The 19,622-nt window shown below is 40.1% G+C and overlaps 1 protein-coding gene across 1 annotated transcript in view; it reads left to right on the forward strand.

Annotated features, from left to right (window-relative positions):
* rragd (ras-related GTP binding D) overlaps positions 1-19,622 on the forward strand; it is a 100,164-nt gene that overhangs the window by 60,228 nt on the left and 20,314 nt on the right. Inside the window, exon 6 of the mRNA XM_041811916.1 lies at positions 14,038-14,186. Within this exon, the coding sequence (XP_041667850.1) occupies positions 14,038-14,186 (149 nt within the window). The remainder of the gene's footprint in view (positions 1-14,037; positions 14,187-19,622) is intronic.

Here is a 19,622-nt window from a genome sequence, read left to right on the forward strand (position 1 = left end):
TAATGTGAGACACAGGCTACTGTAGATGCTCGTTTGAGTGCAGGTTTTCATTCCTTCATCTTTTAATCCACATTTGAAAAGCCAAACTTGTACCAATGAAGAGCCTTTTAGGAGCCAAACCACAACGGCCTCTGAGCTGAACCAAACTTTCTGAATCTCTTAATTCAGTCAGGATACACTTCATATGAGTTTAGCAATAATCTATTGTACAAATCTAAGGAAGGAGAAATTTGCAAAGCCCTTGGCAATTAGACTCCATTGTGATGACTTCTTCGGCAAACAGCAGGAATAGGATAACCCCCCCACACACACATGGAGTTAGGTGGTGGTGTTGATGAACAATGCAGGATCAGATGAGGAGTAGACTTCTGGGAAGCTGGCCCAATGAGGTGGCATGGAGGAGGAGACTGAGGCAGGATAACCAGGAGACCTGTAAGGATCTGGACTAGATGCTGATTCACTGAATGGAGGTGGCTGATATGGAGGGGGGTTGCAGTGTCTGCACAGAACGACTGGCTGACTGTGAAAGAGAGAGTGACAGATTTAAAATCTGACATGTGCATGATGATTGGACAGATGAGGTTGTGGCAAATTCTGGTGAACTACTTAGGAGAGTGAACGCCCATAATCAGCTGATCACCAGAGGGAAGAGAGAGAGGGTGGAAAAGGGAGAAATGTGAATGAGTCATGACTAAAGAATGAGCAGAAACAGTCTTCATGCTTGAACTTTCACTGAGCTCCATAAAAGCTCATAAAAGAGCTCCATACTCCCTGAGTTTTTAAGCTACTTTATTTTAGCCTGAATATTTCACTACTTTTAGGGCACAAGAGTAGCTGAAGAATAAAGAATGCTTTTATTTTTACACTTTGAACACACTAGCAAAGTAGTAAACAGCTCAAACATGGTCTTTAGGTAGCTTTTCTCATCAATCACTTCTTGCCCCCCCCCCCAAGCGGAGTTCTCCACTGCTGTGTGACGGGATCTGCAAAGAACTCAGTGTATCATTAAAAGCATTTTTTATTTGCCAAGCATATAAGTGTTGAATATTTTGACAACCTTAATCTCTGTACTCTGTATTCTTTAGTTTTGTGTTCATCTTAACATGTGAAACAACAAGCCCTGTGATTGGCTCACTGGTTGGCACTGATGACTGCCAGTCTCTGAGTAATGACATACACTATATTGCCAAAAGTATTGCCTCACCTGCCTTGACTCACATATGAACTTAAGTGACATTCCATTCTTAATCCATAGAGTTTAATGTGACGTCGGTCCACCCTTTACAGCTTTAACAGCTTCATCTCTTCTGGGAAGGCTTTCCACAAGGTTTCCACAATCTAAGTGGTGAAAAGTGGCAGTTAAAATAAGTTAAAGGTGGCAAAAAATTGTCAAAAAGTGACAAAAACAAGTAAAAGGGTGGGAAAAAAGGGAAAAAGGTATCAGCAATGGGTGAGAAGTGACAAAGACACAAGATAAAAGTAGCAAAAATGATCAAAAAGTAGCAAAAACATAGCAAAAATGAGTTAAAAGTGACCAAAACAGGCAAAAAGCAGCAGAAAAGATGGGGGAAATAGGCAAAAATGGGTGAATAAATGGCATTTAATGGCAAAATGCAGCTTAAATGAGTGAAAAGTGGGTGAAAAAAATGTCTACAAGAGCAAACATTTGCAAAAAGCACGATTAAATAGGCAAAAACTGGTGAAAAATTGGCAACAACAGGATGAAAGTGGCAAAAAGAAGTGTCCAAAGTGGGCTTAAAGCAGTAAAAATAGATTACAAGTGGCAAAAAAAAGGGGAGGAATTGGTTGACAATTAAAGCAAACTGTATAATTGTGGGAAACAAACAGATTAATGTGACTTGCCATGGATAATTTCTGAAGTCAAAGTTTCTCTTTTTTATGGTTTTTTGGGGAATAATATTTGAAATTAAAACATAAGAGAGCCACATATCATCACAAAAGAGCCACATGTGACTCCAGAGCCACAGGTTGAGTGTCATCTGGTAAATCAAAAGGATTGCATCTATCCCTAAATATTCCTTCTCTCCTTAGTGCTCTTCTCATGATCCATGCACCAACCAATCTTCTAAGAATGGGCAGGCCATTTTCCAAGAGAACTGATTGGTCAGGAGGCGGTGCTTTTATACTTGCTGATCTCGTATCCAGAACATAACCAGCTCCGGAGCAGGTTAGCCGCTCAGCATAAGTTACTGCGGTGATTTATCCCGGTAAGAAGTGAGCCAGTGTCGTTGTACAGAAAATCCAGGGTTAATCCTGAAGTTATTTCGATAAGAGAAAATCCAGCTTCGTCGTACAGGCCTCTGATCTTTGCTGCAACATGATGTCATAGTGAAGAAACCCGGCGTCTAGACTAAAGAAAAACTCAAAGCAATATAAATCTGTGCACACATCTTCCTATTATAATAGGCAGCATGTCCATGTGTCTGTCTGTGTGGATCTGCAGGCCACACCGTTGCTCCAGTTGTCCTTGATACCTCTCGCAAGACTTCTTGGGTGTTCTGGTTTAAACTGAGGCCATGAAAAAAAATCATAAATATTTACAGATTCTCTTTTGAATCCTAAAAGGTTGAGCCAAGTCTTTATCTTGGACTTCTGCTGCGTTCCATTTACCTCGGAAGTCGGATGTTAGAGCTGGGAATGTATCACACCTGAGCTGAATGTGTTCCATTTGATTTGAGCTCCTAAAAGTAAGGGACAGAGTTGGAAAAGAGCTTTGTTGAAACATGCCCACAATATTTGAATATGGGTCTTTCTCTCCGTGGCCAACATCACGAGGCAGGTAGGTCATGTGATGCTTTGTTCAAGCTCCACAAAAAAGTATGTGCACTAAGACTTTAATGCCCCTCTTATGTCTTGTTGGCCTATCATTGCACATGTGCACGGCATGCAGAGATGCTGACCTTGTATGCAGTTGTGGTGTTTAAACACCCCTTTCCATTCAAGTTGTCCTTATTGCATTGAAAAATCTTATGATGAGGCAGCACGGCATAAATAGAGTAAAGATTAGCCAACTGTCTTTGAGAGCTGATGGAAGTGTGCTGCGGTTCTTATGACGTGCAAACTTTCCAGAGAACAGGAATCCATTCCATGTCTGTATGACTTTAGAGTACATTATGAAACGTGATGTGTAAAAATGCTTGGTAAATAAGACTTTGACATTGCTATTACTAAACCATAAGAGTTAAATTAGTCAGAGACTCTCAGCTGCTTTTTTATCCAGGTGTGGCCCTGTTACCATGACAGGAATGTGGCTGTTTTCTTTGGGTTCCCTTCATTCAGAGAGGAAACTAAATCAGGGCGGAGCTTCACTTAAACACACTGTCTGTTATTTAGGACTAGGCAGTTAATCACAAATTAGATTAAATTGCAATATGGCCTGCTGCAATTTACAAATCACACAAGTTGCAATATTTCTTTAACTTGAAATGTGTCAAAATACCAGTTCAATAAATCCTCATTTTTGCATCTGCAGAGATTTTATGCACATTATGCAAACATTCAAGTGTCAAATTTGTTATAAAGGTTTACAAAAGTCTTCCTTTTTGTGTTTTATATATGTTTTTCTCAATCAAATGAGTGACATAAAACTGATAATGCCCATCAATAAAGCAAATGATGTCACATTTGCAATAAGAGCAACAATAGCTCATTCTATCAAAAACTGATGAAGCTTAGCGTTAGTTCATGAAAATCAGACCCCAGCTGAGATCAGCTGATAGCCAGCTTCACCTCCCCCACCCCAGCTACCTCCTTTACAGCTTAAAGCTTGTTGCACCTTCATATTCAGATTCATGCTACTATGGATCAGTTACTTCTGAAACAGTTTCATTGTTTTTAATACACAGTGTCATAAATGCATCTGTCCATATGGGGGTTTCTAGAAATGCACTCCCTGGAGAGTTAAAATGATTTATTGCTTGAATTTGTTGAAAAACACTTAAAATGATGTAAGCCACTGTCAGTACAGATCATCAGCAGATGGAATACATGTACAGAGAAGCTTAGAATCGTAACAGTACTTTAATATGTGATCTATCTAGTCTAGAACAGTTTATACAACAAAATATGAAAGTTTAGAGCTGTACTGTAAGAATTCGCTACATTAAAAATACAGTAAAAGTTCAGTCTGTGTTAAAATCAAACTAGGTTAAGTCAGAAATCTTGATCTTGTTTTAAAATAGGCTGCAGCCCAAAGTTTTACAAACACGTCCAACAACCACAGAGTGATGTTTTTACAGGTTACCCAAAGTAAGAAGTAGATTAATAACTAGTTACAGAATAGAATCAACTGTTCTAAGGCTTTGTATTCACAAAACTTAAGCATTAATTTAGTTTCACATCCATCGCGGATAGACCAGGCTGATGTGAGCCTTCGGGCTCTGCTTTGTGTTGTTACAGCCAGGTCCAGATAAATGTCAGGAAACTTGATTTGTGGCCAGATATCAACATCCACAGACTAGGAAACAGTTTAGAGCTCTGCTGAGTCCAAATATCCCCGATTTAAGCAGATATTAGTCAGTTTCTCCCCCGTTTCTGCTGCTCCTCACAGCCTAGACTTTCGTGTTTTGCAGCCCGGAGCCAAGCAGCTAAACAGCTGTGTCACGCGCCTACGTGACGTCAGTACAACCCCCTATTGTTGTGTGTGTAGCTCCACCTTTTTGGTACGGATAGGTAAGATTGGTACCCCTACGGAAGGGTGCCGAAAAGTGGGGTGGTACGGGTCGGCTTTTTCGGACCCTTTCCAACTTTTGCTCTATGCAAATGCAAAACAATGCATGCCGTTCCGACTGAACTGAGCTGGACCGCTTGGTGGAAACGACCTATTTGTGTCCAGGATGTTGGATACTGAGATTTATCACCTGTTATGATGAAGGACTGAAGCACAGCCGAGCTAGCAGCAAGGACCGAACACAGCTGTGTGACATGCCTCTTGCTGTTCCTTTATGATTTGTTATTATCAAGAATGCATTTCACTGGCTGCCACGGGGCTCTGCTGTTATTAGTACATCTGTGTATGAACAACAATAATCATAAGGCATCTGCACAACAAAAGGAGTCATAATGAGCAGCAAACTGAGTGAAGTCGTAGGTCGATGCTGGATTCTGGAGTCTTTTGTGAGTTCCTTCACATGTTTCTCACCTGTGGAGATGATATCTGCAGCTGAGCCTCACCTGCACACGTCTTATTAATAAATCTCTATGGAGCCAGGACAGAGTGTCAGCGAAGTCTGGGTGTTTTCACGCCTCAGTAATATTTTCCTCTTTGTTCAGTGTTATGGAGCAGAGAAGAAAGAATACTGTCATAAGACAAGAAAGTCTTGGTACGAAGGCATTCAAAGGGATCTGAAAAATAAGTGGCTGCTGTGAAAAATGGAACAATGAGGTTCCTGCAGAATCAAATTTGGCCAACTATTGTTGGTCAGCAAAACACTAAATGATTCCACATGAACATGCACTGACATGAGATTTTTATGTTTCTAAAACAGTTCAAGACAGAAGAAGAAGATGCTATCATTCTCTTACAGTGTATTAACATCATGTCCACTAATTTGGACTGCTGGCTCAGATTCTACTACAAAAACTCAAAGCTAAACAAGCTTATCTGGCTCATTTGCTCCCATTTAGCCCCGCCCAAAAACGACCTGATCCTCAGTAGGCTCTTTCTATTCTTTTTGTAATCGAGTACTCTATTGATTCTTCTGGTGATTAACCAAGTACTCTAATAAGAAATATTGCATTTTTTAAATCAGTCACTTTTGCTTTCTTCAAGAGAAGTAGTTCTAGAGAAATAGGAAAAGAAGCTAGGTCCCTTAAATAAACTACTTCTATATTAAAAATTGGTATTAACAGGTTCTCTAAAGAAAATATATTTTACAAAGTACAATGAAGTTCTGATGACAGTTTACATTTCTTAAAGTTACAAGGAAAGGAAATTGAATAATGACATTAGATTATGCCATATTTGTTTAGGGATCCTCTCCCAAGACATTTGTGTTGCCAACACTTTATTTCTTCTGTTGTAGTTGATTTATATTTTCCAGTTTGTCATTAAAGTAAAGATACACTTAATCATTTAAACATCCTCTACTTTATGCATAATTAATATATTTCACATTCTAGTAAGAATAAAGCTCCATCATTCACACAGAGGTCTGATGATGGCTGAAAGGTGAACCTTTAGATTTCAGGAATGTGGTCTATTTTTCAAAGGGTGTTCACTTTTAATTTTTGCACAAATTTTTTTTTGTGAGTTTATCCACTATAAAAACTAACCTTTTAAGACCATCCACTGACATGAAGAAGACATTTTAAGGGATAAAGCTGCTGTCTGATGATGAACTTTAACCTATTTAGTCTCTGTCATTGTCTGTGGTAATAGCGTGTTTCTATTTAATTGGTGTCAATTTAAGTCTTATCAAATTATTCGGGATGCTGCAACTTTTTGAAAAAAAATATGCTGTAATCAAGACTTCAGTGCGTTGAATTTTAAATAATTTAAAATTAAATGTAGAACATGCACACACGGAAGAGAGAGAGAGAGAGAAAGAGAGAGGGAAAGCACCAAAACAGGACTTGAATCATGACACCTGTTGATGTTCTGTGAAACTGTCGGGTCAATCAGAGAAGTTTATGAATTTCCCTGAAGTCTGCAGACACACACTGAACACTGTCTCACACCAGCGAGTCATGCAGGCAGCGTGTAAACTCAAAGATCTGTGTAGGTTCACAGGTGCAGGCTTAGCGCCACATTTGCCATGAAGCCTTAGACAGTTGCTGTGTAAAAATGCAGGACTTGTGCCTGAAAACATCATTGCATCAACTTTTCTTCCTTCATGATTTTCACGCCTTGTATCATGCATGTTACATTATAGCAACAGCGAAAACAAGTACATTGTGCCATACAAATAGCCATCCGTGCAAAACACAGCATGCCATGCAACACACGGCGTGATGCAGAGGGCTTACAGCATGGACGTATATGGATACATGACTGATTTAAGCGAAGCCTCAAGGAATTTTTCTGATTGAATCACCCGAATAATTTGAGGAATTGTTTCAGCCCTAGTCATCAGTCTTTTCACACGTTTAAAGAGACTTTACTTCAACATAACTAGTGTGTTTAGAGACTAATTTCATATATTGGATGCCCAGGACTTCTATTTTTGTTACCAGGTGTTAAGGAGCCATTGAAATAATTTAATTGTGACTAGTACTGCATCAAAGTTTTAAACTGGTGGTATCTTGACAGCCCATTATCATCCACTTTATCTAAAAACTCATAATTCACTGCCATGACAATCATAGGCATTCTTAAAATGTCTCCCCCTCCTCCTCCTTTAGCCGCTGGCCTCGTCTGACAGCTCGCCATGTTATCTCTCTGAACGAGCCTCCCCTCTGCAGCTGAAGGCAGAACCTGACGATTAGCCTTGATTAGGGCACAGAAAATTCACTTTCCCTCTCACCTGTCATTATTTCACTTGTTCCCGACATCAAAGAGGGCTGAGAGTGTAAACAATGAGGAGAGCACGCTCCTCTCTTCGGCTGACATCACCGACATGATCAGAAAGGGAATCTGTCTCCAGTTTGATCAAATAAATCAAAGAAGAGCTGTACAAGGCTCACTTTCCACACTCCTCGCGTTAGACTGAGAAACACTACTTCTCATAAAAAGAATCAGTTTAAGACTTTTTTTGATTTTTTATTCTTTTGACAGCAAAGACTTTAATTTAGAGAAATAAATGCAGACAAAAAGTCCTGAATCTTCCTGCAGTTTCATGCAATGATGTGGTTTCTCTGTAGTCCTGGTCCCCATATGGATAGATACATTTATGACAATGTGCATTGAATACAATAAAATGAGTTCAGTGGCAATTAATCCGTAAGAGCATGAATTTGGATATGAGGGTGCAACAAGCTTTATACTATAAAGGAGGAGGCTGGGGTGGAGGAGGTGGTGCTTTGCCAGCAGCAGCAGTGTGGTGCATCAGCATTCATGCAAGCAGGGATTAGTGAGAATCATTTAAATACACCACTGTGTTGAGATAAAGAGCTGTGATTGGCTGAGGGAGCTGGGAGGCGATAAGTGGGATCAGCTGGCCATCAGCTGATCACAGCTCAGCGTATGACTACCGTGTCCTGCATGAACTAACGCTAGGCTTCATTTAATGGAGGCTTTTCTGTATGTTTTGACCTTTTATACAAACAAACGGAAGTTTAGATTACTGAAGACAGACCTTTGGAAAACTTCCAGGAAGAATTTTTTTTTTTCCTTGGTTTCTCCTCTGTTTGATGTCACTAGTTTGACTTTGACACTTTTTTCACTGCTGACATGATTAAACTCTCCCTGGGACCTAAAATCTGAAAATAGATATCACCATTAGCATTGTTCTGATCTGAGACGAGTATCAGAAACATGTATGACACTGCTGAAAATGCAAGTATTAGTATCAGTGAGTGATGCAGGATTGTTTTGAACCAATAATTTCTACTCCTGATGGCCAAAACTGATGAGAAACAATGTTTCTGAACTGTTGATTTTAAATAAAGTTTATTTTATGTTTTAATGCACATCTGGGGAGAAGAGGGGTTAATATTTAGTAAGCAGAGATATTTATAACCCATCACTAACTGATATCACTTGTGTTTACATCTAAAACAAAAAACTGTCCTGACTTTACACCTGTTAATCTTTTTTTACTTTAAATAGAACATTTCTGCACTTCATTTAGAGTAGATCATTTACTGACAACCCACTACTTTGGCTTTAAGGAGATTTTTTAGCACTTTTGCCAGATAAATGTGACAAAATCTGACATTTCAATCAACTAAACAAGGATTTAGCTGACATATGTCCAATCATGTTTCCCTGTTTAAAAATGTAGTTTTCTCATAAGTAGAGTGCGCTTCTTAATTAGAAATTAAGTAAAGAAAGCCTGACAAATGGACTGACAAAGGGAGGTTAGGATGTGAGGTGCAGCGTTACCTAAAATCATCTGTTGTTGTCTGTTACTGTTACTGATGTTAGTGAGTTAGTGAGTGAAACCACGTCAAACAGAGCAGCAGGGACGTAGAAGTAGCAGATCAGGAGACTGAGAGATCTACAGATCTGTGATTCTGCCATTTTTGTCAAACTTTCTGCAGTTTTTAATGGTTTATTGAATCAGTACTCAGTTGGCGTCAAGCGTTCAGCTTGGTCCTACTGCTACCAATGATGACTTGTAGTGCATTTCCTTGACCCGTCTGTGTGGTGGCTCTTGATCTACTTCAGTCCAGTCCTTGTGAAGCTCCTCTAAGTTCTTGCATCTGCTTTGTTTGACAATCCTCAGAAACTGAGCTCATCCCTGTGGCTTGTGCATCTTTTCTTTCCACACACTTTTTTCTTCTTGTCAACTCTCCATGAATCTGCTCTGATACAGCCTCTGAGAACAGCCTGACCTTTCAGCTGTGACCTTCTGTGGCTTACCCTCCTTATGAAGGGGGTTAATGATTGTCCTCTGGACAACTGTCAAGTCAACAGTCTTCCCTGTGATTGCAGTTATGTGTACTGAACCAGAGTGAGAGAATGAAGGCTCAGGAAACCTTTACAAATTGGACTTTCTAACAATAATCTTTGAGATAGAGGATTTTAGATTTTTTGGGAGCAATAATCATTGAGACTAAAACAAAAACATATATGAGATTAATCTAAAATGAGAAAAGCTGACCTTTTTAAGGTAAATCACAGGAAGAAATGATCTTCCACATGATATTCAAATCTTTTTTAGATGCACCTGTCCGTGGACGCATCATGGCTGCCATGTTTCCTCAGCTTATTGAAGTGTGGGCTGCATGCATCCTAGGTTTGGAGGAGCTGTGTCAATCAGCACAGTAGCAGAGAATGTGTGGAAGTTTTTAGACAAATTGATAAACCAAGTCCTCAACTCTCCACATCTTTACCATGGCTTAGAGTGAGTTATGGGTCATGGTTGCAATTCTGCTTTGGTCAGAAGAGCAGTAACATAAAAGAAGTAAGAGTATCCAGTAGGGCGGGGCAAATAATCGCAAATTAGATTAAATCACAATATGACCTGTTGCAATTTACAAATCGCAGAAGTTGCAATCTTTCTTTGATTTGAAATGTGTTAAAATACCAGTTTAATTCATTCATGTTTTGCAGCAACAGAGATTCTATGCACATTATGCAGACCTTTAAGTGTTTTTCTTTTAGAATGGTTTACAAAATCCAACTTTCTTGAGCAAAAATAATTACAATTAGATATTTTCTGATTGTCCTGCCCTAGTTCATTCTATCTAATATTGATAAAACTCAGCGTTAGTTCAATGAAGTTGTACTCCCAGCCACGATCACTTCTGGAGCCAATGACAGCTCTTTATCTCAACACACACAGTGGTCCATTCAAATATGATGAACTGCACATTAATCCTTGCTTGCATCAATGCTAATGCAACATGCTGCTGCTGGCAAAGCTTTACCTCCTCCACCCCAGCTGCCTCCTTTATAACATATAGCTCCACCCTCATATTCAGATTCATTCTACTATGGATTAATTGCTTCTGAAATAATTTCATTCTTTTCAGAATATATTCTCATAAATGTATCTATACATACAGGGGTTTATATGAGCTCCGTGGAAAGTCGGAGAAAGTGAAAGCAGCTGCCTTCTCTGCCAAGTAAAACCATAGCAGTTTTTTTTTTGCATAAAAATGGTTAAATGTCTAATGAGAGTGGTCCTGGCGGGATAAAGGTTATAATATAGAATGTTTTTTTGCTGTAATTTGTTGAAAAATACATAAGATGAGGAACCCAATAATAATCACAATATTGGGGAAAAAGATAGCAATTCGATTATTTTTCCAAACTGTTCACCCTAGCATCCAGACTTTACAGCCATCTGCAGACTACTCAAGCTTTCAAACCCCCCTACCCGGCTCCTTTTCAACGCTTGGCCATTTTGGCACCCTAAATGTCCAGACCTGTACTTGTCTCCACAGAATCGCGGACAGAAGTTTGAATTTGAAGAAGTTCAAAATCACAATAATGCTGACTGTGAACAGAGGTGGAAATGCAGCAACATGATGTGCGCTGAATTCTTAATTGCTTTTTAGTCTCTTTGCTTCCCCCTGGGCCAGGTGATCTTTATTTGACTCATGTTTATGAGATAATGAAGCTGCGTGCTTTTTTGTGATCCACCTGAGGCATCACAGCTGGGGGTTTGAACAGAACTAGGCCACGTTTTGCCTGAAGCGAGGGAATATTTAACCCGTCACAGCTGCGATGAGAAATGCCTGACCGAGGGCTCAAACAGGACACTGCTAATTTAGCATTCTGGTGGAGGAGAGGGGCTGATGCTGGGTTTTTGTTTGAATATTTTCTCTTTATGAATAAAAAAACATGTTATTGTCATGACGCTCTGCTTAACTCCCCACATTCTGTGCACTCATCTATGTCGTTGAATTGTTGACGGCTGCTGGAGCGTTGCAGGAACCAGTCGGACGTGCTCTCATACATCAGCAGATTGTTGTGCAGACGGCCGCCGTCATTATCATCACTAAACAGCTGGGATATTATCCTCAATTAGAGGCTTTAGTAAATGGAGTCTTTTCTCACCTCATTTCATTAATTAACTCCTCTCTTCTGAGAAAACTGGCATGCTGCAAACTTGGAAAGCTCAAATGTGACAAACATTTTTTTCCCTCCAAACAACCCGGGCCAAGTCTTTTGTCTCTGAAAGGCAATCGTTTCTTTTCGTCAACGGTTGACATTGCACTAAACTGGCATTAGCGGTGCATGCTTCAATCTGTTGAGCACTGTGACTATTCTTAGCTCACATATGTCATCATGTCATGGCCAATGGCATGAAAACATGAGATTAAGAATGAGAGCGTTTGATGCATTTCATAATTACGTTAAATCCAGCATCTGTGCCACAGAGATGTTTTTATCCTATTTATACTGTAGAATGGCTTTCTTTTTACCGCCCATGCCTCTCATACGAACAGAGAGATTTAACATTTATACACACTCTCTGTTTGTTCATATGAAGAGGGAATAATGCAGGAAATATAATCTGCTACCATCAGCTAAAAGACTGCTAAACGTCTAAAGAATGGCTCGTCTATATTCAAGAGTATCACGGACTAGAAGAGGCTTCAAACACTGAGTTATCTAGCAGGTTTACTTAGTATTATCCACAGCAGTGTGAATTTAAAAACACTTAAATCTGCTGTGATTTTATAAATCAGTCACAGTAAATATAATTTAGCTTTTTGACAAAGTCTTTAATGTCAAAGTGAAAACAGATTCCAACAAAGTAATGTCTGTTAATTAAATAAAAATTATTTATGTTAAAGTGACTGGCTTATTCAACCGAGGTCCAGACGGCTGGTGCCAGCAGTCTCACAGTTAGTGAAATTGGGATCACCTGAGTGATTGTAGTATAAAGACACCTGTGTCTGGAAGGTCCAGTCACTGGTTCATCAGTATTCCTGGCTACCATTACACTATGAAGACAAAAGAACACTCCAAGTAACTCAGAGAAAATGTTATTGAAAAGTAGAAGTCAGAGGGTGGAGCCAAAAAACATTTCCAGTTCAGTTTAATCCATCATGAAGAAATGAGGGAATATGTCACATTTGTAAATCTGCCGAGATCAGACCGTCCTCCCAAACTGAGCGAGTGTGCAAGAAGGAGACTAGTGAGAGAGGCCACCAAGACACCTATGGCTACTCTGAAGGAGTTCTAAGCTTCAGCAGCTGAGATGGAGAGACTCTGCAGACAACAACTGTTGGCCGGGTTCTTCACCAGTCAGAGCTTTATGGGAGAGTGGCAAAGAGAAAGACAATGTTGAAGAAATCTCAGATTCAGTCTGGACTAGAGTTCACCAAAAGGCATGTGGGAGACTCCATGGTCAAGAGGAAGAAAGTTCTTTGGTATGATGAGACCAAAATGGAGCTTTTTGACCATCAGAGAAGATGCCAAACACTGACATCATCACAAACACACTATCCTCACTGTGGAGCATGGTGGAGCCAGCATCATGCTGTGGGGATGCTTCTAAGCAGCTAGCTCTGAAAGGCTTGTAAAGGTAGAGGGTAAAATTAATGCAGCAAAATATAGAAAATTCCTGGAGAACAATCTTATTCAGTCTGCAAGAGAACTACGGCTTGGGAGAAGATTTATTTTCCAGTAAGACAATGAGCCGAAGCATACAGAGAAAGCTACACAGAAATGGTTTAAAGACAACAAGGAGAATGTTCTGGAGTGGCCGAGTCAAAGCCCAGATCTAAATCCAATAGTCTCTTTTCTACACAACACAAAATAAAGACAGAGAGTCTCTCTTTTTCTGTCAAACAGTTTAACAAACTTTTAAAAAGGAACGTGGATTTAATATTCATTGGAGGTTTGATTTTAAGAGGTCCTAAGGTTCTGTTCATGTGCTTAATTATTTACTGCTGGAGTCAGTCAGACTCAAAGTTTTCACAAATTATTTCAATCATCTGCTCAGTTTTGAAGCCTTTTGATGAAGGAGCTAAAGTCCAACCTTAAACCTATAAAGTATTTATTTAGAACTCATTGGTAATGAAGGTTGATGCTGCACACGGCTCGTCTAATGACTCTCAAAAAGACAAAAATATTATTCATTGAATTGAATGAAGAAAACTTTTTTGTTTTGTTTTCCTTTTATAAAAGCAGAAAATCAAAGAACAGCACAGCTCCACGTCCAGTTTTCCTGCTTGTTTTGTCTTTTCTCCCCTCGGTGCCTTTAAAGTGCCTCAATCACTACTTCTGCTCCTCTCTCCGCCTCTCCACTGCTGTTGTAGAGAAATGAAAGCACATATCAGTAGTCCTGTCAAGTAGCATCCCCTGTTTGCTTCAATAAAAGTTGTCTGAAACAAAAAGCTTTGAAAGCACACTCACAAAGCGTTTACTGATACACGTCAATCAATGGCTGAAGTGTCTGAAATGGTCATGACTGGCCAAAGTTTTCACCTCAGTGTTTTTTCTGTCTCCCTCAGTCTGACAGAAAGTGGAGCAGGTTTACCCTACGACAAAGAATCCATGGCCATCATCCACCTGAACAACACCACTGTCATGTACCTGAAGGAGGTCACCAAGTTCCTCGCCATGGTCTGCTTCCTCCGCAGGGAGAGCTTTGAGAGGAAAGGTCAGTCTCATTACAGCAGACCTTTTAAATACCGCTGCTAAACTTCAGTAACAGAGAACAGGGGCGTAGCTAGGTAATTTGGGCCCAGAGAATGAAAATTACACAGGGTTCCCCCTTAGCCGGCCAAGAAAAAAATGTTGCATTGTTTTACATTTATCTATGCATTTAAATATAATTTTTTTTTCCTTGATTAATGAGCAATATTTTTTATATGGTTAAATTTACTTGTATTATTTCTAGGGCTGTCAAAGTTAACACGTTAATATCGTGTTAACTCAAATTACTTTTAATGCCGCTAGTTTTTTTGTTGCATGATTAACGCATGCTCGTTCTGTGTGACCCTCAACCCATCCCGTAGTTTGCCTGATCAGGAAGTGGCGCCGTCGTGATATGGTACAAGCGAGCAGAAATAGATACAGGACAGAGACTTTTGAATGGCAGCTTCAGCTTTTGGATAATGTCAGATAAGACTGAAGTTCTTTGCTTCTACCATCCACGTGAACTGAGTTACCAGGAGTTCGTAGAGTCTTGAACAGCCCGCACCACTCGCTGGCTGAGCACACCGCTAATGCAGAGCTTCCCCCTTCTCCATGCTGGATTTGTTTACTTCGGAGACACTCAGACAACACTGCAAGCAGGGATGGACTTGTTACCTGGCATACCGGGCATTTCCTGGTGTGCTGACGCACTTTTGGGCCAGTATGGTTTATTCATTTATTTATATCTGCTATGAACCGGCACTACAGCTGCGCTGACCCTTTATATTGACTGTTGACCTGTCCTATCACTAAGGTTTACCCCCTCTCCCATCCCCATGCAGCTCCTGCTTGAAAGTGAAGTATTCAGAAAAAAATGAAACTTAGTAAAACGATCAACTGGAACTGTAAATAAATGCCAAATAAAAAAGAAACAGTCAATCCAGATGCTGCAAAAGTGTCAAAGACTGCAGTCCCTATAGGAGACGTCTGGTGCGTGGTGAATATACAGCTATCATGAGGAGGAGGAGGAGACAGAGCAGCATAGGCTGGTGTCTAACAGGAGCAGAGGTGTTACAGGTCAGCCTGAGAGTGAAGCAGTGAATGAGCTCTGTAGAGTATCATAATATAAGCTAAAAAGCATGATTAGACTGTGGGTCTCCTTTATTTAGGAAGAAAAAATGTTTTTACATTAAAATTGTAGCTCTTCTATGATCTGAAGAATGAAAAGATGTTAAAGTCCCCTCACTACACCTTAAAGGTTCTCAACTGAGACTTCTTTTACTTTCTGTGTTCATGAGTTTTGAAAAGCAGTTTCACATGTATGTTTATTATTATTCCAGTAAATCTACTGGACTATTGACAGTAATGTCTTACTGTCAGCATTTATTTTACATTTGGGCATTTTTTAGTTTGAAAGTAAAAATATGATAAATAATAGCAGACATTTTTTAAGTACTTGCTTTTTCTTTTGAGCAGGGCAGGTGTGTCCATCTTACTCACATCAGAACAGTGAAACACGATTAGATGTGTCTGTGCCTTACTGCTGAGCTCTCAGCAGAGACTTGACTTGTCCCAGTGATCTGTAGTGTAATTCTCTAACTGCATTTAGTCTCTTTTTTGTATCATCCTGTTTTGAGTCCTCCTGGTGTAAAGGGATGTTTCTGTGAACTTTTATTTCCCCCATTTTAGGTTGAAATTCTCTGCTTTAGTGTGAAGGACCCAGGAATGATCTTTAAGTGATTTAAACTTGACTGACCGTGTTCCTTATGTCCATGTGTGATGATGAGATCTGTTGTTCTGTGTTAAGCTGCTGAGAACAGAGGAGGTAACTTCTAGAGGTCTAAAGTTGGACACTATTGTGGTATTATTCAGTGACGTAACATTGAGGTCAGTATCTATATCTGTTGTCCTTGCTGGGCTTGAGTTTACCGGGTTATGCTCTCAACAGATTTTTGGAGCATTCAATATCTTTGGGCTTGGACTAGAGAATTTTCTGGACTTTATCTGTTGTTGTTTTGGGTTGCTAACATGAACAAACATTTGCATAAAGAAAGCATTTTTGTCCACTTGTATAAGGGTATTTAAATCTTAAGAAATAGTCCTGTATGGTACATTTAGAACAGACAAAAAAAGTGCGATTAATTTGCGATTAATCTAGAGTTAACTATGGAATTTGTGAGATTAATCGCGATTAAAAAATTTAATCTATTGAAAGCCCTAATTATTTCCTTGACTTTAGTTACTTTATAAGCCTTTTCCCAAAGTATGACACAGTAAACCATTTTTGCTTTCTAAGCCCCACGTTAGGAAAATACTTACAATACTGCGTTAGTACTTCTTTAACTCTGTCTTCTGACCTCTCCTCCTCTTCACAACCCTCAGGTAAACCTTTATTTACCCTGCTTTCTTCTCCTCCATCATCCTCATCTCGCTCTCTGTCCCCGCTTTCTTCTCCTCCATGGTCCTCATCTTGCTCTCCGTCCCTGCTTTCTTCTCCTCCATCATCCTCATTTTGCTCTGTCCCTGCTTTCTTCTCCTCCATCATCCTCATTTTGCTCTGTCCCTGCTTTCTTCTCCTCCATTATCCTCATTTTGCTCTGTCCCTGCTTTCGTCATCTCCATGGTCCTCTTCTTGCTCTGTCCTTGCTTTCTTCTCCTCCATTATCTTCATCTTGCTTTCTGTCCCTGCTTTCTTCTCCTCCATCATCCTCATTTTGCTCTGTCCCTGCTTTCGTCATCTCCATGGTCCACATCTTGCTCTGTCCCTGCTTTCTTCTACTCCATCGTCCTCATCTTGCTTTCTGTCCCTGCTTTCATCTCCTCCATGACAACTAGTTTTTTATTATACTCTATTTGGTACACATTTCAGTCTGTTGACCCATTTATTTAGTCACTTTTATTTCAGTAAGTTTAAAAATTACTAAGAGAAAAATTGCAAGCAACTAAAACCACACTTTTCATTCAAGGCTTTTCTCTATCTACATATAAATGCTGTAAACAAAGTTTTTAAAGAGCTTCACTCAGTAAGTTTTCCAAGTGGTGGATGATGATGGTAATTAAAGAGGTACTGCTCCTTTTTTAGATACACCAGGGTAATATATTACTGCTCAGCATTTCTCTGCAGGGTAGATGTCTCTGTGTTGAATCGCCTCCACAGATCTCCTGCATACAATCTGTACAAATGATGTTTTGGTTCAGAAAGGGCAGAAGCAGCATTCAGAGCATGGCTGTGTTTACCTTGGGTTGCTGTTGTTCTGAGTGTTTTCTGATGATAGAGGTGGGCTGCTGGGAGCTGACTGGGAGCAGCGGAGGTTCACTACCTTGCTGAAGAGCACTTATCCTCCACTACTGATGGCTTTTTTTCCTTTTACCTGCCAACATTCAGAGGACAATCAGGCACAGACATATCTTTCTGAAGGGTTGTACAGATCAGTGGTTCTCAAATGGTATGACAAGGCAAACTGGTGTGCCGTGAGAATATGTCTAACCATAAGTAATTTCTGCAACTGTTCAGTAACTTTGGTCAGGACCACTTTGTCAAGAAACACACATGATGTGTGGTGGTATTAAATACTTTTTCTTTATTAGCATTTATGACACTAATGTAGGAGGAGCTGGGGTGGAGGAAGGCTGTAACAAGAGGCTTGCCGAGGGAGCAGCAAAGCGTAGCCAGACAAGAGCAGTTTAAATATGGCGCAATTTTCCAATAGCGTGCTTAGAATGAATGAGCTTGCTGTCAGCTGATGGGGACTTGTGTGAAATCAGCTGATCTCAGTTATATGGCAGCACTGGACACTGTGGCCTGCTAAACTGATGCTATATACTTGATTTACTATAACATATATCTATTTTGTATAGATATGGTTTTGGGTTTTGGGTTTTGGGTTTATGGTCTTAGGGGTGCCTAAAATGGAAAACCACTGTCTTGGTTTGATAAATGATTTATTTACCCCAGAAATAAGTGTCCAAGATTAGGGAATAACTATACAGAGACATATCACTCTTAGGTGGAATTTGTAATTTTCAAAGGCTGTTTTATTTGTTTCAGATCTTTTAAAGCATAATTAGACATAATGAAGTGCTTCAGATTAAAAATAAAACAAATCATACAGCCTGACAGGAGCTGTAAGAGGCCTTTTTAGGTGAACGGTGTTTCGGACTTCAAAGCAACTCCTCAATAAGACTTGTGAACTAAACATGTACTCATGCAAAAATAATCAGCCCTGCAATGAGAGTAAACATGTTGAAGAAGACTTCGTCATTCAGGACATCAAAAGGTTGGAGCCTCTCACCTGCTGAGCTGCTCTGACTCACCTGGCTGTCAGGCAGCGAGAAACAAACACTCACATGATGTATATGGAGTTATCACATAAGAGCCAATTCACATGAAAACAGCAGCTTCAGAGGGCCTGAGCTTCAAAATGAAACTTTAAAGGTACCCTCCCTTGTGAAAATATGATTAATCATTTCTTTAAAGAGGACTGCTTCTCAGAGAAATATTTCCTTAAATAATACATTTGTCAAATACTAAATGTTTTTCAGCAAGCCCAGTTAAATGGCAGATTCTTGACGCTGGTGTAAAGCATTGCAGGAGACAGTTGCAGCTGTGTGAACTGTGCTGTTGCAGCTCTGATGGTGTGTGATTCAGCTGATCAAATTCTGCAAGACAACTAAAAGCATGTCCTTTGTCATCTTAAATTAATTTCAATTAACCACTACCCCACAAGATTTATGTGTTGTAAAGTAAATCACTGTGTCCTTTAACAGCACGTTGATGATAACATGAGGGGGAAAAGCTGTTAAAGAGGCACAGCTACCCTCTTAGCTTGTAGCCTATTGGCCTCCATTTTTATCACCATCCAGATCAGGTATGGGAGCATGTGCCGGTTCGACATTTCATCGTGTCAGCCTTGGTCTTGTACTACTCTGGCCTACTGATAGGTTGTCCAGGCCTGCGCCAGGCCCATGCCCCATCTCTCCAGGTATTCCCCTCCATGATGCATGTGGCCGCCCCTGACTTCTGGTCCAGCCCACTGGGTTCTGGGTACCAGTATGCAGTGAGCAGGATCAGGCAGATCGTTGATTTTGCCAAGGTAGGTGAACTGCTCCACAACTTCCACGCTCTCATGGACACAAATTTGGCAGCATCCAAGGGATCCATGAATGCCTGGATCTTTGTTTTGGCTAAGGGAACATGCAGTCCCAACATTTCAGTCTCCTCACTCAGCAAGTTAAGAGCTTACTCAAGGACATCTACAGTCTCCACAAGAATGGTAGCATCATTAGCTAAGTCCAGATTGATCACCAAATGACACAGTTTATTGCCCCTTTAACCTGCCCAATTATCTAGCCTATCATACAGGTACTGAAGAGTATGGAGTTTAGGTGGTGGTGATGAGGGGTAGACTTCTGATAAGCTGGACCAATGAGGTGGCTTGGAGGAGAAGACTGAGGTATG

This window comes from Cheilinus undulatus, linkage group 18 (assembly GCF_018320785.1).
Source record: "Cheilinus undulatus linkage group 18, ASM1832078v1, whole genome shotgun sequence".
NCBI lineage: Eukaryota > Metazoa > Chordata > Actinopteri > Labriformes > Labridae > Cheilinus > Cheilinus undulatus.